The sequence below is a fragment of the Notamacropus eugenii genome, chromosome 4 (assembly GCF_028372415.1).
Source record: "Notamacropus eugenii isolate mMacEug1 chromosome 4, mMacEug1.pri_v2, whole genome shotgun sequence".
Lineage (NCBI taxonomy): Eukaryota > Metazoa > Chordata > Mammalia > Diprotodontia > Macropodidae > Notamacropus > Notamacropus eugenii.
This window is the reverse complement of record NC_092875.1, coordinates 230314955-230338651: the sequence shown is the minus strand read 5'-3', so window position 1 is coordinate 230338651 and position 23697 is coordinate 230314955. Positions and strand designations below refer to the sequence as shown.

The window sequence follows — 23697 nt, the reverse complement described above, 5'->3', positions numbered from 1 at the left end:
TCAAAACCACATCCATACGGAATCCAAGTAAACCAATAAGCAAAAGCATGGAGGCATTTGTATCTATATTGTATACATATATAGTATATACCTAATAATTTAAACCTTGTATCCTCTGCAAAGAAAGGAAAATGGTACATTTTCTCAATGGAATTACTTTTTAAAAGTTTTATTAGTTAATTTATTTTTAGTTTTCAACATTCATTTCCACAATATTTTGAGTTCTAAATTTTCTTTCCATCTCTCCCCTCCCCTCCAACCCAAGATGGCATGCATTCTGATTACCCCTTGCCCCAATCTGCCCTCCCTTCTATCACCCCCCCACCCCCACTCTTATCCCCTTCCTGCTTACTTTCTTGTAGGGCAAGATAGATTTCTATACGCCATTGCCTGTGTATCCTCTTTCCCAGTTGCATGTGAAAACATTTTTTAAGATTTGTTTTTAAAACTTTGAGTTCCAAATTCTCTCCCTTCCCTCCCCACCCACCCTCACTGAAAAGGCAAGAAATTCAACTTAAGTTATACATGTATAGTTATGCAAAACATTTCCATAATAGTCAGGTTGTGAAAGACTAACTACATTTCCCTCCATCCTGTCCCACCTCCCATTTATTCTATTTTCTTCTTTGACTCTGTCCCTTTTCAAAAGTGTTTGCTTCTGACTATTCCCCCCCTGCCTCCAATCTGTCCTCCCTTCTATCATTCCTCCCCTCCCCTTATTCACTTACCCCTTACTTTCCTGTAGGGTAAGATACCCAATTGAGTGTGTATCTTATTCCCTCCTTAAACCAAATCTGATGAGAGCAAGGTTCACTCATTCCCTCTCACTTCCCCCCTTTTCCCCTCTATTGTGAAACTTTTCTCTTGCCTCTTTTACATGAGATAGTTTACACCATTCTCTCTCTTTCTTTTTCCTTCTCCCAATATATTCCTCTTTCACCTTTTGGTTTTATTTTTTAGATATCATCCCTTCATATTCAACTCACCCATGTATTTATGTATATATGTATATGTGTATATATAGTGTATATACATATATACATACATACATATATAACATACATACATACACACACATTTATATTTCCGCCAACTACCCTAATACTGAGAAAGATCTCATGAGTTACAAATATCAATTTTTCATGTAGGAATGTAAGCAATTCAACTTTAATAAGTCCCTTATGATTTCTCTTTCCTGTTTACCTTTTCATGTTTCCCTTGATTCTTGTGTTTGAAAGTCAAATTTTCTATTCAGCTCTGGTCTTTTCATCAAGAATGTTTGAAAAACCTCTATTTCATTGAAATGTACTTTTTTCCCCTGAAGTATTATACTCAGTTTTGCTGAGTAGGTCATTCTTGGTTTTAATTCTAGCTCCTCTAACATCTGGAATATCACATTCCAAGCCCTTTGATCCCTTAATGTAGAAGCTGCTAGATCTTGGGTTATCCTGATTTTATTTCCACAATACTCAAATTGTTTCTTTCTCACTGCTTGCAATATTTTGTCCTTGACCTGGGAACTCTGAAATTTGGCTACAATATTCATAGAAGTTTTCTTTTTGGCATCTCTTTCAAGTGGCAATTGGTGGATTCTTTCAATTTCTATTTTACTCTCTGGTTCTAGAATATCAGGGCAGTTTTCCTTGATAATTTCTTGGAAGATGATGTCTAGGCTCTTTTTTTGGTTTTCAGGTAGTCCAATAATTTTTATATTATCTCTCCTGGATCTATTTTCCAGGTCACTGGTTTTTCCAATGAGATATTTTACATTGTCTTCTATTTTTTCATTCTTTTGGTTCTGTTTTATAATTTCTTGGTTTCTCATAAAGTCATTAGCTTCCATTTGCTCCATTCTAATTTTGAGAGAATTATTTTCTTCAGTGAGCTTTTGGACCTCCATTTCCACTTGACTGATTCTGCTTTTTTAAGGCATTCTCTTCATTGACTTTTTGAACCTCTTTTGCCATTTGGCAGAAGTCTATTTTTTAAGGTGATATTTTCTTCAGTATTTTTTAGGTCTCCTTTAGCAAGCTGTTGACTCATTTTTCATGATCTTCTTGCATCGCTCTCATTTCTCTTCCCAGTTTTTCCTCTACTTCTCTTACTTGATTTTCAGAATCCTTTTTTGAGCTTTTCTGTGGCCTGTGACCAATTCATATTTTTCTTGGAGGCTTTGGACGTAGGAGCTTTGACTTTGTTATCTTCTTCTGGCTGTATATTTTGATCTTCTTTGTCACCAAAATGAGATTCTATAGTCTGAGGTTTTGTTGGGGTTTTTTTTTTAGCACTATTTGATCATCTTCCCAGCCAAATACTTGACTTTTTAACTCTTTGTCAAGGTAGGACTCTGCTTCCAGTGGAAGCAGGGGGGGTGGGGGGTAGGAGTGTACTCGTCCCAGGCTTCAGGAGTTTTGTATCAGCTGTTGTATCAGCTGTTTGCCCCCACCATCTGTGGGCCCAGAGCTCATGGAAGCAATGGCCACTGCTACAGCCACCTCCCCCTACCCTGGGGCTGGGACCAGACCCCCCACCGGACTCTGCTTCTCTTTCATCCAGGTCCCACAGAGTTTTCCCACTGACCTTCTATGCTGTCTTGGGAGTTTGTGGGTTGAGAATCCAGAAACTGCCACAGCTGCCAGAGATCCAGTCCCCTGAGGTCTGCTCTGGATCTGTCTGTGCTGGTGCAGCCCATGCTAGATTGCTCTCTGCTCCCAGCCCAGTGTGATATACCTTTCCTGTCAGCCTTCCTTAAAAGGAACTTAATAAATGTTTATTGGTTAACTGTAGATTGATTCAGGCATAATCTTACAATTTTGCACAATTAGAAGTAGAGGTATAGTTTGCTGTCAGGGATTTAGTTTGTACTGAATGTAAATACCAGTATTTCTTATGGGAAATAAATGATCTGCCTTATGATATGGTTTTCATTTTGTTGAAAAGAGGGGATGCGTGGAAATATGTTTAATATGATTGTACACGTGTACCCTATATCAGATTGCGTGTCATCTTGGCAAGTGGGGAGGGGAAGGAGGCAGGAAGAAAAAAATTTGGAATCAGTGTGGGAGGACTATTTCTGATAGACTAAGCCCTTCACAGCAATGCAAGGACCTAAAACATTCCCAAAGGACTCGAGGCAAAATGCCATCCACATTCAGAGAGAGAACTATGGAATCAGAACATAGAATGAAGCAGACTATTTTCTCTTGTATTGTTTTGCTTTGTTTTGTTTCTTTCATGGTTTCTCCCATTCATTTTAATTCTTCTCTGCAACATGAGTAATGTGAAAGTATGCTAAATAAGAATGTATGTGTAGAACTCATATTTTTTTTAAGTGGGGATGATCCAAACTCTGGGGATATAAAGCAATTATTTTATGACAATCTACTGTTCCATGATATCTATGGATATAAAACTGGGAGGGTTTCCTAGAAAGTCACTCTTTTAGGGCTTTGTTTCCCTACCTTATTCCCACATTATGCTTGTATTTTGTCAGCAAAAAAGGAAAGCAGCTGAGGATTAGGGGTAGAATGTCTCATTGAGACAGAAGACAAAAGAATAAAACTGGAACAAATCAACTTCCTGCAAGTCTTCATCTAAAATGTAGGCTTTTAATAGTCTTCAGATATCACATAACTCTTGCAAACAGGAAATCCTTTCCAACAACTCATTGCGATTCATTCTGTTGTAACCTTTTCCTTCTTAATAATTCCCTGGGAACTTACCACCATACCACCATATGTTGGCTGTATCATAGAGTTATAAAATCTTATAGTTGGAAAGAACCTCAGAGGCCATTTAGGTCAGTTGTCTCCTTTCAAATGTGAGAAATTAAGTGACTTTCCTAAAAAACAACCAATGAATTAGTGGCCGATCTAAGAGTAGAATGAGCTGGCCCTCACTCAGTCTTATGTACCATATTACATGCACTGCCTTTCATGTAATTAAAAGGTCATACTATATCAAACTTCAACCTTCTTTTCTTCCAGTGAAATAGTCTCAAATTATTTAGTTTTTCCTATTTCCTAGTGCTTTATCTGACTTCTTTCTTTTATTACATTGCATTAAAAAATTAGAGAGGATTATGAGTTGTATATATCTTCAAATGCTACCTATGTATTGAGTTATCTAAAAGATGAAGGCAATAAATTTTGATAACTTTTTCTAGGAATTTCTTAAACGAAGGGGAAATATAACATAGCTTGAGGGGATGGTAATGTTGTATGAAGGTTTTTTCTGTTTTTTCTTAAAGACAAGGGGGATTCAGACCTATTTTTAAGGAGTTTCAAAGCATTATAAAACCTCAGAGATAGAAGGCATCTCAGAGGTCATCCAGTGCAACCCAAACCTGAACAAGAATTCCCCACTATAACATAACTAACAAGTGATCATCCAGTCTTTGAAGATCTTCTCTGAAGGAGAACCCACTACCTCCAAAGGAACTCATTCTAGTTTTAAATAGCTTGGTTGGGGAGTTTTTCCTTAATCAGTCCCATTTGCCTCCTTGAACTTTGCACCCTTGTTTCTAGGTCTGCTGTGTAGGGATATGGAAATCATGTCTAATCCCTCTTCCAGATCATAGCTTTTCAGATATTAGAAGACTATTCTTTTCTTCTCTTAGTCTTCCTTTCTTTAGGCTCAATACACCACCGCCCCAACCCTAAACAGTATGAACAATTACGTTCCTTTTAAAATTAGAGCTCAAAGCGATTTGAAACAATTGTTACACAGTCATTTGGACAAATTCCTAACCGCTAAAAATTAGTGCATTTCTAATGGAAACTGAACATTAATATCACAGGTTCCATTTCTCCTGTAAAATGAAGGGTTTGGACTAGGTAATTAGTGATCCCTTCTAAGATCCTATCATTCTGTCAGTTAAGAAAATGAAGTGGGAACTTTTCAGAACAGTGGTGGGCTCCTTATAAGTCATAGGCTGATTCCATTTTAATCGCAGGTTCATTGCAGAAGAATCTACTGCTGCTGGAGAAAAGTGTGTCCTCACAGACAGCCCTACCTGGATCATCGACCCTATTGATGGTACTTGCAATTTTGTACACAGGTATGCATAAGATTGTGAGGAATCTTAAATTCCTATTTGAAATTCCTTTTTATAATAGTGGTTTCATTCCTAGAAGTAGTATTTTTTTAGACTGAAATGTGTGAACAAAAAATTTATAAATTACAGTCCGAATACCATTGATGTAATTTGTTTAAGGAACATTTGCCATCATGAGTGACTCTCTTAGTGGTTAGGAAGAAAATGCTCTCTATGATTGTTTAAAACCTATTGTGTCAAGATATTTAAAAGAGATGTAGTCACTATAATAAATCACCCATTTGAGTGTGTTCGTTGTTGATCATGGTGATGGTGATGATGATGATGATGATGATGATGATGATGATGATGATGAATTTCACAATAACAAAGAAGATGTTTAAGAGAAAAATGAAAAAAATCAACATTCTAATGTTGAAAAATGAATGACATTTAGCACAGTTTATCTAATTAGAGAAATAGATATTAAATTTAGAAAATAGGTAATTTGGAAAAGCATAATCCAAATGTCATTTATGACTTTTTATAGATAAACATATTAAATTTCTGCAAACAAAAATCCAAAGATTTTTTTTTAAAAAAGGACGAAATCATTCCAAAAGTTTATTGTGTTGATCTAAGTAACACAGTATCAGACCAGGAGCAGAAGTCTTAAAGATATGAACAAGCTCTATGATAAAAGTAAAATAACTGGAGATGGGAAGTTGAATAGATGTTTATTAAGCCTGGGCTAATCCAGAATGAAAAGACATCATAGTTCTAGTGTACTCTGTGACAACTGGCTTGAAAGAGCAAAGACACCCCCAATGCCACAAAGAGGCCCCTGGTATAGTGGAAAGAGCTCTGGACTAGAAGTTAGGAAACCTATAAGTGATTCTCACTTTTACTAGCTATGTGACCTTAACCACTGAGTTTCTGTCTCTCCACCTACAAAATGTTTATCATAGGATCATAGATTAATAAAATGGAAGAGACCTTTAAAAGTCATGTAATCTAACCATATTTCATTTTGAAGGGGAGAAAAATGAAGCCTGGAGAAGCTAATTATATATTTAAGTTTATTATATTTAAAAGGAATAGCAAATTGTACATTATAGATTTGTACATAATTGCGCTTAATAGATTCGCAGGTTCATGTGCAATCTTTTTTATTAAACTATGTTATGGAACTGCTTGTTTTATTCCCTAAATTAAAAATAAAAGACATTTAAAAAAATAAAACTGACTTATCTAGCTGGAAAGTACATCTGCCAAATTTAAGTGATAATACTAACTATAGTGCTTTTAAGGTTTGCAGAGCACCTTACGTAAACATTATTTTGTTTGAGCCTCACAAAAATGCCATTAAGTAGGAACTTGTGGTCTTGTCACCATTTTATAGATGAGAAAACTGACACACAAAGAAGTTAACACAGTTTGTAACAGAATCAAATTCAAAACAGATTATTTCTGACTCCAAGTCCATTGCAATCTACCATTCCACGCTACTTCTAAATAGGTCCTATACTGAGTGCTCAAAAACAAGACGTAGCACTACCAGATGGAAGCCAATCTGAACTGTAGATGCAAAACTGGTTCCATTGAACCAGTGTTGTGCTTGCAGATTTAACCCTATATTATTTTATTCAAATATAAAACATAATGGATGGAGGGTGTGGCATTAGAAGCAAGAAGACCTGTAGTCAAGCCCTGTCTCTGACATGTAACAGCTATGCAAAATTAGGAGAATCATGTAACCTTTCAATATTCTAGGCAACTCCCTAAGATTAAGATTACATTCCACTCATTTTTAGGTGCATTTTCATAACATGAGTCATTTATCATCAAATTGTTTGACTATTAATCTATCCATAGGCATTTTTACAATTTACATCTGGAACTTTGTTATACTAAATTTTCAGAACTCAACTCAATTTAGCAAACTTTTATTAAACACTATGTATAGGGCACTGTTCTAGGTGCCATGAAAAAGATGCTGCCTCCGAAGAGTTTACATTTATGCATAATGATGGATGAATAAAAAAAGATACATTTAGAGGTCTTTGTATTCTAGAACCCAGACTTCTAGACCGTCTTGTTTAAGGAAGTAACTTGGAGGGAGAGAGAGCTTCAGAATCCAGGCATGAGCTGAATTTAGGGATTTGTAGACAACTAAAAGGTGATTAAAAACTATGGCTATATGAATTATACTGGTCCAAAGACTTCCAAAATACTTTTGGTGATTCATTTGTAAGATTTCCATCCTTTTTAGTGATCACTGAGATTGAGACATTGATAGGCAGGTTTCTCAGGATTGGCATTTAAATAATGGCTTTAGTTTTCAACAGTCTTCTGGGAAGATATTATGCTTTATTGGCAAAAATATTTTTATTACCAAACATGGGCTTGGTTTGTTTTTTTTCTTAATTTAATTCAGTTATTCCTAACCTGTTCTAGACTTGCAGCCCTAAATTAGACACTGGCAAGATTTTGAACTCCTAAGGCCTAATAGGAAGTTAAAAATAGATAATACTAATTTTAATTTGTGAAATTCATGTTTATCAATGATTAATCAAAGGCCTTAAACACAAAAATCTATGATATAAAATAAGGGGGTCAATCTTGACACAACTTGGCTGATGTGCAGGTTGTGTGTGAGACACAGCTTGGGTCTCTGGCTTCTTAGGATACCAGCAAAGTATTAAATTCATAGAGCTACTGACCAATGACCCATCTCAAGGATTATTGTGACTGAAGGAAGCAGGATGGAATTTTATCACTCCTATTGTTGTGGTTGGGTAATGGCTGATCCCAGAGCAGGTCTCTTTTCCTGCCTGGTACCTCTCAACCCAGAAAACTTCTTCATTCACTCCCTATCCACTTAAAGAGTTTGGAAATTTTGTCTCTTTTTGCTATTGAAGATCTGTCTTGGCATTTCATTGGGATATGATCCAAGACTGGGAGATTTAAATAAGTCATCCCTAAATGGCTCCTGCAGTTGTGGTCTTTTGGTTCTTGTAACAAACAGTAACTCACACAGGATCAGTCAGTCAGTCAGTTAATACTTATTACAGGCTCACTATGTGCCAAGCACTATGCTAAGAACTGAGTATACAAAGAAAGACTAAAGACAGTGCCTTGTCTCAAGGATACTACTGTTTATGATTTATAGCTAGAAGAAATATTAAAGATCATCTGGTTCAACTCCCTTCATTTTACAAATGAGGAAACCAAGGGCCAAAACAGTGACTTGACCAAGGTCACATAGATTCTCAGTAGCAAAGCTAAAATTTGAACGTAGGTCCACTGACTCCAAATCCACCACTCTTTGCTCACTGCCTCATAATCTAATAAAAACTTGGGTAATTGATAAAAAAGGGCAGCTGGGTGGAGCAGTGGATAGAGCGCTGGGCTTAGAGTCAGGAAGACTCATCTTCTTGAGTTTAAATCTGACCTCAGACGCTTCCTAGCTGGGTGACTCTGGGCAAGTCACTTAATACTGTTGGCCTCAGTTTCCTCAACTGTAAAAATGAGATAGAAAAGGAAATAGCAAACCATTCAATAGCTTTGCCAAAATAATCTCAAATGGCGTTGTAAAGAATCAGACACAACTGAAAGGACTGAACAACAACAAATTAATAATAATAGCTGATACTTAATGTTTGCAATTTGTTATATTTGATCCTTTCATTAACTCAGTAAGATAAGTAATGAAAATATTATGCATTTTAAAGATGAGGAAACTGAGGCTTTGTAAATTAAGTGGCTCATCTAGAGTTATATGAGGTCAAGAGTAGGAATGGAACTCAGGTCTTTCTTGATTCCAAGCACTTATCCCACACCATCACTGCCCAACTCAGATTACTTCTCTTCTTTAAAATTAAAGCAGATTATAAGGATGTTTGTTATGGAAGTGGTTTCCAATATTCTAGAAGGGGGAAAAATAAAAAGTAATGGTGAACTACTTGGGAACTCTTCTCACAATACCCCACAGTGGTTATTAGGGGCTTGAACATTGATAAAAATCTTCAGGATTTGTTTATATGAAAAATCTTTGTGTTTCATTTTCTTTGCAGATTTCCAACAGTGGCAGTTAGCATTGGATTTGCTGTTAATCGAGAGGTATATTGTGTGTATGTGTGTCTATTGTATGTGTACATAGAATGTGTTCTATACACAGATAACCTGGAGTTGACTTAGAATCATCCAACAGTATAAAAGACAGAAGTAGTTGTGTCTGTATCTGCTTGTTTAATCATCTTTCCTTGAAAGCTTTGTGTAGATACAACCTCAGGACCCTGGCTCCACTCTTTCTAGGGATGTTCAGCGTTGACAACTATATTCAAGCATATATGTCTTTCAAACGTGCAAATAAAATCCAGCAGAGCAAACAAATCTAAACCTGTTGAGGAAGGGACTGAGTCCAGTGGAGAAGGGGAGGGTGTATAGGTGTGGCTTTTCAGTTTGCCTTTCATTCCCACTTGCTAATAAGTAAACTAGCCTCTGTTTTTACTTGGGTTATATGGTAGTGCTGTTGGGAAAATGATATTTATGAGACCAGTAAAAAGAAACTCCTGATTGGCTTGTAGCAAACAGAAACAAATTTACATTAATTATTCAATCACTGAGCATTTCTTAAGTGTGGATTATGTGCCTGAGCACTGTACTAAGCAGTGGCGATACAAAGATATGAAACAGTTGCTGTCCTCAAGGACTTTACATTCTATTGGAAAAGACACATACATACACACACACACACACACACACACGTAGACACAAATATATACGTATATTCATATGTAAAAAGTGAATGCAATGTAATTTGGAAGAGTAAGATACTAGCAGCTGGGGTGATCAGAAGAGATTTCACGTGGTAGTTCTCATATCTCTGGTCATTTATAATTATATAATGCTTTATATGTAAGTCCCCTGATCTTCACAACAAATTTATGAAAGATAGGGAGTAAAAGCCATGGTATATAATTATTGTATATTTAATGAGCAAATTTATTCAGCGGAGATCTTGAGACTAATAGCAAATTAGGTGGCATAGTGGATTGAATGCTGAAAATGGAGTCAGGAAAACCTGAGTTCAAAGCCAGCCACAGGTATTTAATAGCTGTGTGATCCTGGGCAAGACCTCTGTCCACCTCCGTGTGTCATCTTTGTAGTAGTAATAGCATCTACATAATAGATATTATCAATATTATCAAGATAAAAGGATAGATCTGCAAAGCACTTTACAAACCTTGAAGTGCTATATCAATACTAGATATTATCATTGTCACTGCTGTAGGTTTTCCCCTTCCGGCTTTCTTGGTTTTCTCACATACAAGATGAGGAAACCAAAGCTTAGAAAAGATAAAGAACTTGGCCAACATAACAAACTGTAAAGAATGATAACAATCCTTACCCCTATAAATACAGACCAATTACGTCTTTGTGTATATTACACAATACATTACAACTAAAAAATCTACAAGTTAAGTAAAAATATATATTGACCAAAGAGCAAAAAAAGCTGTACCAGAAAGTCCGAGAACTGTAAAGAATATAACTTATCATTATTGCACAAGCTACCTGAAAGCACCATAAGATTTGTTCTTTATAGGTTATTACAAAGTCTTTGACTCAGTTCTCAGTCAGACACTCATAATTTGTTCATGCACTGCAAAAATATAATATAGGATTTACTGTACTGAGGATATTTGCTATCCTGATTAAAAAAGAGTTTTTCATTTAAAACACACTATTAACACAATAATGTTGAGAACAATTGATATAAAACATGGCATCTTTCAGAGAGATAGTTGAGTCCCTTATAGTTCTAACTAACCTTAGATCCATTATTCTAATATTATTTCTATTCCTAAATTACTATTCCCAAGTATGGCTTCCAAGTTAAAAAAGGAATAATACATTCCAAAAGATCTTTTTTTAAAAATTTATTTTATAGAGAGAGGTACCTGTGGTGTAGTGGACAGAGAGTTGGGTTCAGAGGCAAGAAGACATGTCCTGTCCGAGAAGTTCTAGTCCTACTTCTGACAGATAATGTCAGTATGACCCTGGGCAAGTCACTTAACCTCTCAAAGTTCTAGGCAACTCATTAAGACAATAAGTTGCAGAAAATATGCTGTCCTACATTGATAGAGGAAGTTTCCTCATCCTGGAATTTGCTATATCAATGAAACCACAGATCCAGTCCTAATCTTTGTCTTTTTGTTTTTCTGTCAACTGTGTTTCCTAGTGTAGGAAATTCTACCTCCTTCTCCCTCTCAGAAAGCTGTGCCTTAAAACAAAAGATAAAAAAGAAGGGAAAAAAAGAAACAAAACCAATCAACACATAAGATTGCCATTATCTTCAGTGTTCCACATCTGTAGTCCCAAAGGGAAGCCCTGACAAAGAAGGGAGGGAGGTGCTTTCTCTTATCTCTTTTTTGGTATTAAGGCTGATCAGCATAATTTCACAGCATTCAGTATCAATTGTTCTTTGTTCTTTCTACTTTGTAGTTATGTAAATCATTTTCCTGATTCTGTTTGCTTCACTTTGCACCAATTTATATGTCTTGCCATATGTTTCTGTATTCATCATGTTCAACTTTTTTTTACAACAATGTTCCATTACAACTTGTTTACCTGGTCCTCAAGCAGTGGGAATCTGTGCTTCTAGTTCTTTGTGACAACAAAAAATAGCTATAAATATTTTGGTATGTTTAGGGCCTTTCTTCCGTCATTGACCTACTTGAGATGTATGCCTAACAGTGTAATCTCTGGATCATAGGGTGTGGAGATTTTAGTCATTTTCTTTGCATAACTCCAAATTCCTTTTCAGAACAGTTGGACCAGTTCATACAGTTCCTGTCAGTACATTAGTATTTCTCCATTGACTGTTCCCATAATTTGTCATCTTTGCCAATTTCCCAAGTGAATGAATGAATCTTCAGGGTTGTTTTGATTTGCATTTCTCTTGTTATTAATGATTCAGAACATTCTTCCATAAGGTTGTTAATTGTCACATCAAAACGTCTTATTACTCACTTGATGTACGTAGATGTCCTAAAATAATATGACTCTAGTCAAAAATAATTTAGACAGCTTCTCTGTCTCTTGAAATCTTTCTCCAATGAATTAAAATGTCTATTTTGACTTGATAAATATAAAATTCTTAATGTATACTAAAAATAGACACTGAATTCTTTGAGCTTGACTTTAGAGGTTAAATTGAACCAAAGATAAAGGTAATACCTTGGTCTCTTGCAGGTAAGATAAAGCATCACATCATCAAGGGAAAGCAGTGGCAATATATTTCAAGAGACTGCCATCATAAAATCAAAACTTAATGGCAAAAAACATTTAACATAATTAATGTCTACATGACTCTAGTTTGAGTACACACTTTTTGGAACTTCAAAATAGACTATTACAGATTTGGAAAGTGTACTATCAAAAATCTCTTACAATATTAACAAAACAAAATGCCCTAAGGTGGCTAAGGTAGAGGATTGATAGATGTTCTCAAAGCATATGACAAACAGTTTAAAAACTGAAAGAAATACTATTGGAACAAGCATTGCATTAAGCAATAGTAGAAGCTTACACATCTTAGCTGTTTCACAGGTTTAGGTGCAAGAGTGTAATCAAACAGTTTACTATGGGGCAAAATCCACATGAACTCAACCATGAACTCCATAAGATATTTCAACAAAAAAAGGGTTGAACAAATAACTAAGTCATATGGACTTGTTTATAGAAATGAAGGGATTCATGATAGTAATTTAGGATCAGGTCATTGCTACCAGCAGTTATAGATATATCCTTAAGGAATCTGAATTTATTGTGAAATACCAATTATACAAGGAAATAATAAAAATTATGCCACAGGTAGTAGAAATTTAGGACCTACTTAATTCTTAGCAAAAGTCCTATGATTTCAATTATACATAGAAACTCACTATCTTTCATGGAATGAAAGGTGATAAATCTCAATACTGCAAATGCAGACCTCAAAATTGTCTTGAAAATTCAACAAATAAACTATATTGGAATTATTGCCCACAGTCCCTCAGATATAGCACTGACACATAAAAATGTAAGAGCATTGTTTCTAATTGATATAACAATTTCATATTCATAATCTCCAAACTACAAAGTATGAAAAACTTTCAAAATATAGAAATATATTTTTAAGGTGTATCAGGAATTGATTTAAATTTATAAGGATGAGTCATTCCCCTGTTGATTAATGGTCAAAGGATATGAACAGTCACTTTTCAGAGGAAGAAATCCAAACTATCAGTAGTCACATGAAAATGTTCTAAATCACCAACAATTACATGAATGCAAATTAAAACAACTCTAAGGTTCCATATCATACCCATTAGATTGGCAAAGTTGACAAAGAAGGAAAATTACAAATGCTGATGTGACTGGAAAAACAGGTACATTTACTTTTGGTAAAACTATGAACTGGTACAGACATTCTGAAAAGCAGTTTAGAACTATGCCCCAAATGTAATTAAACTGTGTATGCTCAGAAATGCTACTACATGATCTAGGCCCCCAAGAGATCAAAGAAACAGGAAAAGGAAACTGGGAAGACTTGCATGAACTAATTCGGCTAAGGGAGAAGAACCAGGAGAATAATTTATATAACAACAACATTATTGTAAAGCCAAACAATTATTAACTCTGACTTTTAAACTCTGATCAATGTAATGACCAGCCACAATTCCAGAGGATTCATGATCAAGCATGCTACCTATTTTTTGTCAAAGAGGTAATGTAGTCAGGATGCAGAGTGAGACACTGTTTGAACATGGCCAAGGAGGGAATTTTTTTTTAATTTCACTGTACATGTTTGTAATATAGGTTTTCTTTTCTTTCTGTGTGGGGAGAGGGGAGAAGTAGATTTTCATTGATTGAAAAGATAGCGTAAAGTATAGATACCTAACAGAAGAAATCAAAGTAAATAGAAAATACATTATAATAGTATGTTTTGGAAGGGAAAACACATATACCAATCCTACTCCTGAATGTAAATCACATTAATTCTCCCATAAAATGGAAGAAGGTGGCAGAATGACTTAGAAAGCAGAATACAATAATGTGTTTACAAAAATACACCTGAAACTTTAAAAATTCACATGGAGCTAAAATGAAGGACTGGAATAGAATCTATTATGACTCATGTAAAACCAAAAAAAAAATCCTAAGTGGCAACCATGTTCTCAGGAAAGGCAACAATAAAAATAGACATGGTTAAAAGAGATAAGCAGGGGAATTACAGTATATTTAAAGGCATAAAAGAGAAATGAAATCATATCAATACTGAATATAAATGCACAAAATATTTTAGTATTTAAATATCTAAAGGAAAAGCTAATAGAACTATAGAGAGAAATATGCAGTAAAACAAATAATTGTAGAGGATGCTAATATGCCCCTTTCAGATTTAGATGAATATAACAAAAATATAAACAATAAAGAAGTTAAAGATTTGAATTAAATTTAGAAAAGTACATGTGATAGACTTCCAATAACTTCTGAGTGGGAAATATAAAGTACACACACTTTCTAAACTTTGCCTAGCACTTTACAAAAAAACCATGTACAAGGTTATTTTAAAAGTCACGAATAATTGCAGAAAAGTAAAGATTATTTACTAATCACAATGCAATAAAAACTATAATCAAAAATGGTCATTTGAAGAAAGGTTTCAGACTTATGCAGACCAACTAATACAATCCTAAACAACTCTCTAGTGTACTGAAAGAACAGTGACTTCTGAGCCACAGAGAAGAGAGATTACACATGATTTTCTTTACTTTAGAGGGTGGAATAAAAAGCAGTGGTTGACAGTCACAGAGAAGTAGATTTAGGCCTAATCTAAAGGGAGATTTAACATTCTTAAAGTGGAATTAATCTGCTGTGGGAGACAGTGTTTCCCCCTTTACTTGAGGTCTTTAAGGAGAATATAAAAGATTGATAACCTCTTGAAATACATGTTCTGAAACAGTTTTTCTTAATCTGGGATCCATGAAGTTATTTTTAAAAAATATTTGGTAACTATATTTCAATAAAATTAGTTTCTTTTGTAATCCTATGAATTTTATCTTATGAATTTAAAAATACTTCTGTGAAGGGATCCATCAGCTTCATTAGATTGCCTAAAAGGTCCATGATACATAAAAGGTTAAAAACCTCTGTTGTCTTTGTAATGCAGATATATTCAGGAATGGGCTAGGCTATATGGCCTCTGTAATTCCTTTTAATTCTGAGTCTGTGAACCAGTGTATAGGATACAGGAGAAATGTCAGAAAGGTAGGAGGAAAATCAGGAGACAGCAGTGTCATGAAAACCAGGGAAGACATAATAGAGTTTCAGAAAAAGAGGTCAAGAAGGATGAGGATATAGGGAAAAGCCATGGGGATTTTGAAGAAAACAACAAAATAAAACCCAGGAAAAACATGCTAATGATGATATATGTCCTTCCTTTAAGTGTTTGTGGAGAGACAGAGAGCACATAAAACTTGAAGCTTATGTTCTAATGGGAAAGACAACACATATGGAAGGTTTCATCTGCAAGTCAGATGGAAAGATCTCATGATCCTTAGGGTGCTGTGGCAAAATGGATAGTAGTGCCTCTTCTTTAATGTTATTTCTGCTGATGGAATGATATCGGTTTCTGATGTTGAACCATTTGACAGTGACAAGGACTTTGGTAGTAAGAACTTTCTTTTCTGGATCTTCAGTAGCTGTGGCTGTAGCACATACAGGAGCAGATACCTGGCTGTTTCTCAAAAGGGATTGCTTCCCAGGATAATGGCTGATTGCACTGGAGTGGAAGCATTGCTACTCCAAGAGCTAACAATGAAGTCAAGTAAGAGTAGGGATAGGTATAAGACAGATTTCATTGGTACAGGGGACTCCCAAATGAAGAAATTCCTTCAGCCAATGTAGGTCAACATCTTCTGTTTAATTGACATTCTTTAAGAGTTGTCTGGGACCCTGAGAGGTTAAATGGCTTGCTGAATATATTACATAGTACTTATCACAGGTATGACTTGAGCATAGGTCTTTCTGGCTCTGAGGTTGGCTCTCTGTTCACTATGCCATGCTGTCAAGATAAAAAAGAATGTTAATACTGAAATTGGAAGTGAAAATGAATTGATTATTTGTGTTTAAAATATTATATTTGACACTAAACAATGTAGTGTGCAATTTAAATTAAAAAAAATTAAGTATGATATACTAAACATCCATAGTAAAAATACTGAGTCAGTCAGGTCTTGCTCTCAGAAGACGCTTTACTGTGATATAAAGAGCACCAGACTTGAAATCCGGAAAACCTAAGTTGAAATCCACCCTCAGATACTTACTAGCCATGTGACACTTCATAAGTCACAACCCTATTGGCCTATTTACCATGTTGGTAAAATGAGCTGGAGAAGTAAACGACAAATCACTCTAACATCTCTGCCAAGAAAACCCCCAAATGGGATCATAAAGAATCAGACACATCTGAAAAGTGACTGAACAAGTAGCAGTGAAAATACCTTAGGCTTGAAAGTTTTGCAAGATGGCTATCTTTTCACAGTTATTTCATTCTTTAGAAAGGTCTCAGTTTTTTTCTGTTAAAAAGAAAGTTGCTAACTAAATGCCCTTAAAATTGTTGAAGTGTGAAGAATGTAGCCCTATTGCCAAGCATAGCATAGAAAATGTTGTCTTAATTTTCTAATTATCTTCTTAGTATTCTGAGTGACTTTTTGAAAGCAGTTATTAATAGATTTCCACAAGAAGTCTCTCATCAAACCTTTTACAGTGCTGAGGTGGTTTAGTGAACTTTCCCTACTTCTCACTACCCATACAGGCATATCTGGTTTAGGCTTAGATTCCAGATCACAAGTGCCAAAGGTCTTTCAAGAGGCCAAATCAATTCTAGGCCTAATGTGTGCACTCCAGTCTGCTGTAGTACAAAACTGAGAGTTAGCTTACATTTATCACTCTTGGGGTCAGGTCAAATCTACTCTAGATTGAACACCATGGATCAACTGTAGAATGAAAGTGACTCCCTGTGGGTATCCTAGACTAAGACTTGGACAAAATAAGTATTTGTTTTAGCATGGACTCATTCCAAACTGGGCAAAAGCCAGAACGGCTTCTGAGGTTTATTGCCCTCCCACCAGGTGTTAGACTTATACATTTCCATATTTGCTTTTAGGATGTGACAAGACTTTCCTGCCTTTCTTTTCACCGGCCTTACCAATGCCTTCCACCTTGAAAACAAAGGGAGAAATGCGTCCCAAGCATGTTGACATAAAACAACTCGATCACTTTCTATTTCTTTTCAGGATATTAGGAGATTTTCCCTGTGACTGGATTTTTAGCCCTTTGACTAGATGAGACATTTATATCTCCTTCTTGTCCTGCCCCTTGCTCCTCGCACCCAACACCTTCATAGGACTATCTTTGTACTTTTGTGACTTTTTGTTGACATTCCAATACCATTTTTTGTGCTATAGCTGGCAATAGGGGTACACTCTTCACACTTTAGCAATTCTAAGAGCATTTAGTCAGCAACTTTCTTTTTAACAGAAAAAAATGAGACCTTTCCGAAGAATGAAAACCTTGCAAGAAATTTATTTACCAATTACTGTTTATTTTGGCAGTCAAAAGTAAGCGTTAAGTGCCTACTCTATATCAGGTACTGTGCTAAGCACTGGAGATACAAAAAAAGGCAAAAGAGAAGTCCTACTCTCAAGGAACTCACAGCCTAACAGTTGATTAGACGAGTATTGGTCAAATTTTGGCTTTACATAGCATCTTAAATGTGAATTTTATGCTTTTTGAGAATTCCAGAAACTTGTTGTCTCCATGACTCTCCTCTAATTTTTGAGTCCATACTGAAATCTATGAAAGTCAACTTGCATTTTATTTATCACGGTATTATTCCCAGCCATATCTTTGTAATCACCATCATTCACGTCCTACTTGTTCTGATGAGATATAATTTTACTAACCTTTTCTTTCTTTCAAAAAATTATAGCTTGAATTTGGAGTGATATACCACTGCACCGAAGAACGATTATACACTGGCCGACGGGGCCAAGGGGCCTTTTGTAACAAACAGAGGCTTCAAGCATCCAGAGAGACAGGTTGGTCTGGGCTATGTTCACTGAGTTTGCATTTTGATGGAGGAAACGAGAAAGGAACATAGTTAATTTGACACCTCTCATAGAACAGGGGCGTCATTACTGTGACTGAAATCTCTGCTATGTCTTGATGCTCCTTTCTGAATTGTTTGTCCTCAATAAACTGGTGATCAAGCCAGTTCTATATATTAAAATAGAATTTCACCAACCATCCTTACATAGGTTCAACCTACTTTGATTTCTTTCTGACCTCCCTATGCCCTCCTCCACGTAGAAGGCTACTCCTATAGCAAATAAATCTAGTCAAAACAAATAAAAAATTGACCATTTCTAAGAATACACACTTGTTTCCATGCCTCTAATCTGTCACTTTGCTATCAAGAGATACCAGATATATTTTATTATTATTCTTATGGGATCATGATTCTTGGCTGGCTGCTTTAAGTAAGGGTAGGAAGGAACAGCTACTCATTAAGCACCTTCTATGTACCAGGAACTTTTCAAAGTGGTTTACAAATGTCATCTCATTCCATCCAAATTCTAGTGTAAGTTTCTCGTACATCATGAAGTTTTCTTGTAATTTTTTTCTCCTGGTTCTGCTCACTTTCCTCTGCATTAGTTCATATAAGTCTTTCCATATTTCTCTAAATCTGTCACATTCCTCATTTCTTATGCCACATAAAATTCCATTGTTTCATATGTCACTCTTTGTTTAATCATGTCTCAGTTTTGACAGGTTTCTATTTTGTTTCCAGTTCTTTGCCACATCAAAAAACACTGATGTAAATATGCCTATACATTTATAAGCCCTTTTCTCAGTCTTTAATTTCCTACAGATATATACCTACCAAGTCAAATATTTTGTAGTGAAGTTTGGGATGTACTTCCAATTTCTTTTCCGGAAGAGTTGACCCAACTTACCATTCTAACAACATCACACGACTAGGGGGGAGAATAAGCATATTAAGCACCTACTATATGCCAGGAATAAGCACTTTACAAATATTATCTCATTTGATTCTTACAACTTTGTGAAGTGGGTACTAGTATGATCCTCATTATACAGTAAACGAAGCAGAGCCAGCCAGAGGTTACATGGCTTGTCCAGGGTCACAGAACTACTAAATATCTGATGCTGAATTGGAACTCAGGTCTTTCTGACTCCAGGTCCAGTTCTTTATCCACTGAACCACCTAACTTCACTAACAGCCTGTCCTCTCACTACCCCTCCAATAATTGCCTGGTTCAGTCTACTTTGAGCTCACAATCTCTTTTCTCTCCTTTCCTTCCCTCTCCTTGTCATCTTCCCTCTACCCCTCCATTCCTCTATGTCTGTCTCCTCTCCTCTCCCCCTGCCTCTCTCCTCTCCCTTCTCTCCCTCTCCCTCCCTCCTCCTTTCTCTCCCTCCCTCCTCCCTCTTTTCTTTCTCCCTCTCCTCTTCTCTCTCCTCCCCCTCCTTCTTCTTTTTCTTCTCTCTCTCTTTCTCTCCTCTCTCCCTCATACTCTCCTGTCCCCCTGCCTCTCCTCCCTGTCTCTCTCCTCTCCCCCTCTATGTACCTCTCTCCTCTCCCTCCCTCTTCTTTCCCTCTCCCTTCCTCTTTTCCTCTCCCTCCTTCCTCTCTCCCTCTCTCCTCTTCTCTTTCTCCTCCCTCTGTTTCTCTCCTCTCCTCCTCCTCATACTTAAAGGCCCAAGGTTACGAGTTGACAAACATTTAGTCAGTCAGCATTAATTATCTTTTAGAAAGGCATATTTACCAATGTTGCATACCAAGTACCGTCTGTAAAAAATATCCCCCCTCAAAAAAGTCTGGGACATTTTCCCCCCAAAATATACAAAATCCAGAGGGAAATGAACTCATGTTTAAAGTTCACATGTAGCAAAAGGGCCACAAGTCCTTGTTGCTAGAAGTTCTGTTCTCTCGTTCATGGATTGCTTAAGAGGTTATCCCCCTAGTCTCTTTGCAGAGTTCCTGGTAGAGCCATGAGCCCAGTCTGTCCTTGGCTCCCAACGATGTAGACAGTACTGACAGTTGATATGGAGATGCCATTCAGAACACTGATGAGGAGATGGAAAGACCAGCATTTTCAAGATTCTTTGAAGATAGTCCCTCTCTAGTCAGGGGAAGAGGGAAGGAGTCATAGTGGAGGACCAAAACCGAGATCTCTTTTTTTTCTTTCTGAGGGGGATTCTTTCTCAAGCGGTTAAGTTAGAACTCAGTTTCTGGAATTTTCTTCCTCCTCAACTCCTTTGACAACTTATAGATGATCCTGTGACATGGCCAAGTGTCCTTTGTCTGTCCGAACATGATCGAAGGTCTTTTAGCAGTTAGTCTGAGGACTATTTGTGATGGATTGAGACATGTCCAGACCTATGTAAACAATCAAAGCTAAAATGGAGTAAGATGGTTTTTGACTCCACCTTTATATTTGTAACTTCTCCACTCAGCAGAGTGCCTGGTGCCAAGTAAACAACTAATAAATGCTTGTTGAATTGAATCTACTTACTTAAAAGAAGAGGTTACTTTTAGGAAGCTCAAAGTACTAAGTACATGTGTAAGAATACACAGAATAACTGTCATGGCCCAGGAAGGTTGGGACACTCAGTCATCTTTCTCCAGAGGATCCCTCCTATTGGACCATGGGACATGGGCCATATTTAGTCCAAGAAAGTCTGGTCTCCAAAGAGAGAGATGAGGCTCTCTTTCTTCTACTTTCTGTTTTTTTCTGGACAGGATCACTTAAAGCTTAGGTCTGAATCATGTACAGGGTCTCCCAAAAAAGGGACTAGAAGGGTGCTCAGGTATAAAATTAATATGTATAGGATAGACTTTATTTCCTCCAAACAAAAGAAGTGCCAAAAATACAATACACTCTCAAGCTTGCATTAACAAAACTAAGAAATAGAAACATAACTACTGTTATTCTCTGGGAGAATGAATAAAACTTCAAAACATAAAACATTTTGCAGAAACTCTTGAATGGACAAAGTTTTGCTCCCACCCTCACAAGGCTAGAAATGGCTATCCTAGGGTTGCTGCTCACTCCCCTATGCTCAGGAAGGAAATACAAAGAAGAAGAGTCAGTTAGGGCTGGAAGATCTAGTCTCAGGCTCACCTCCACCAGTAAATATGCTAACATCCATGTGTGATCATTTTGTCCTTCCTGCTAGGGTTTGCAAAGGTTCCTGCCCCCTCCAGGGAGAGGCTTAAAGAGTCCTGACATTCCCTGCAGATAGGAAGAGAAAAAGGTCAAGAGGATGGAGTCATTCCCTTTAAGATCTAGTATATGGGTGGTTCTTCCTAGCATAGTGGTCAATTATGAAGCAGCTACCTTCCGCTAAATGCCCTTATCAGGGACAAAAGAACCATTCAGGGTTGGCTGTATCATCCTGAAGCACCAGGTCTTTTAGCCCTAATCCAACATATGGATTAGGGAAAGAGCCTAGATAGATGGGATGCCAGAAGGCCCTAGCTCCGAGCCTGCTCCATGGAGTTATTTTCCAGAGGTTCTTAACCTGGGATCCATGAAATTAAGCATTTTTTTTATTAACTGTATTTCACCATAATTGATTTCCTTTGTTCTTGTGGTGGCTGTTACTGTTTTTGAGACTGAGGCCCTTTGTCTTGGCCAGGCTGAGCATGCAGTGACCACTCGCTGATCTGATCCCAACAGTGATTGGCATGGAAGTTTTAACCTGCTCTATTTTTCTGACCTGGGCTTGTTTGCCCATTTTTAAGCAGCATATTTCCATCAGTTGCCATACTGATGCTGGACTGAGCGCAGAAACCTGATGGATCATCTTTGACTCTACTATAGGTCAGAACTCCTGAATTCAAGCGATCCCCTAGCCTCAGGCTCCTGAGCAGTAGGGGACTACAGGGTGTACCACTGGTTTACTTTGTAATCCTAAATTTTGTGTGTATGCATTTAAAAACATTATTCTACAAAGGGCTCCATAGGCTTCACCAGATGTCCAAAGGGGCCCAAGGCCCCAAAAACGTGAGGAGCCTCTGCTGTAGCTGGAGCCCATGGAGGGGCTGGGCCATCCCCCCATTCCAGGCATTACACATAGAAATGAGCACTCAGGTTCAGCCATTCCATTTCCACATCCCACTCCAACTTGCTTTTTTAATGATTCTCTTTCTGGCTTCCTCTTCACTATTCATTTTCCCACCTCCCTTCCTGACGCCAGAAGACAAAGGCCTTTTATTGTGGTTATTAGGATGGTGCAATGGCTAGAGCACTGCGCATGGAGTCAGGAAAGACCAGGGCTCAAATTCAGCTTCCGACATTTAATAGCTGTGTTGTATTGGGCAAGCCATTCCATCTCTTTTTGCCTCAGTTTCCTTACCTGTAAAAATGCCTTGTTGTAAGGATCAAATGAGATACCATTTATAAAAATAATTAACACAGTGCCTGGCACATAGTAGATGCTCTATAAATACTTATTCCCTTCCTCTTTCCCTCATCATCTGAGGAAGTAGGACAGCATTGTTTCGTCAGTCCTGTTATTTTCCTAATGCCTCAGCCCCAGACAGAAATTCCACCTGGAACTTCCAGGGCTGCCTACCCACAGAAGGTGTCTGGGTGTTCCAGCTGACCCCCAGTCACTCCAACTGATCCCCTGGTCCCATGCTTTGGGGGCGGGGATCCAGAAACTTCCATTCTGCTGCAACCACATAAGTACATTAAGGCAAATGCAACTCCTCGAGCTCTTTGGCACACAGACTTCCTGCTGTGCTCTTTAAACCACCACAGCCTACCATTGCTAAGTTTGGTGAGTAATACTTGGTGGGTTATTATCATCCCCTGCAGGGAAGAATTTCATACCTTTCATGCCAGCTAGTAGCACTACTCCCTCACTTTCCTCTACGATCCTGGGCCTTTACATGCCTATTCCTTTTCCTCATCCCTTTCCACCCTGTTTTCTATGGACCTAGCCTTTTCCTACCTTTTCAGTCTATTTACTTGCTGTTGTTTATACCCTGGACTCCATCTCCTGACTCCAAATGTTTTCTCTAGCTATCCCTCATGCCTGTAACATTCTCCTTCCTCATCTCTCCACCCCTTGGCTTCCTTCAAATCTCAGCTAAAGTCTCACTTTCCACAAGAAGTCTTTCCCAGTCCTCTTTCACCTTAGGGCCTTCCCTCTGAGATTACCCCCAGTTTATCCTGCATCTTTCTTGTTTGAACATAGTTGTTTGCATGTTGTCTCTCTGTTAGACTGTGAGCTTCTTGAGAGCAGGGAATGAGTTTACCTTTCTTGAAATTCCCAGAGCTTATCACAGTGTAAGAATTTAATAAATGCAAGTTGAATGACTGACTAACCCAGGGGTGGAGAACCTGCAACCTTGAGGTCCCATGTGGCCTTCTCAGTCCTTGGGTGTGGCCTTTTGATTGAGTTCAGGTTTTACAGAATAAATCCTTTTATTAAGGGAATTTGTTCTGTGAAGTTTGGATCCAGTCAAAGGACCACATTTGAGGATCTAGGGGCTACATGTGGCCTTGAGG

At 37.3% G+C, this 23697-nt stretch overlaps 1 protein-coding gene and 1 long non-coding RNA gene across 4 annotated transcripts in view; one reads left to right on the top strand and one right to left on the bottom strand.

Annotated features, from left to right (window-relative positions):
• Window positions 1-23697, top strand: part of IMPA2 (inositol monophosphatase 2) — a 74775-nt gene that overhangs the window by 42984 nt on the left and 8094 nt on the right. The window contains exons 3-5 of the mRNA XM_072604207.1: window positions 4955-5059; window positions 9112-9157; window positions 18081-18189. Coding sequence (XP_072460308.1) covers window positions 4955-5059; window positions 9112-9157; window positions 18081-18189 — 260 coding nt within the window. The remainder of the gene's footprint in view (window positions 1-4954; window positions 5060-9111; window positions 9158-18080; window positions 18190-23697) is intronic.
• Window positions 15990-20604, bottom strand: LOC140501030 (uncharacterized). 3 transcript variants are annotated; one of them, XR_011966026.1, is made up of 4 exons: window positions 19955-20604; window positions 19035-19128; window positions 18055-18209; window positions 15990-16151 (listed from the first exon to the last, which is right to left on the bottom strand). It is a non-coding gene; the product is annotated as an uncharacterized lncRNA (long non-coding RNA). The 3 variants fall into 3 exon arrangements; XR_011966024.1 differs by having other exon boundaries at window positions 19942-20596; XR_011966025.1 differs by lacking the exon at window positions 19035-19128 and having other exon boundaries at window positions 19942-20587.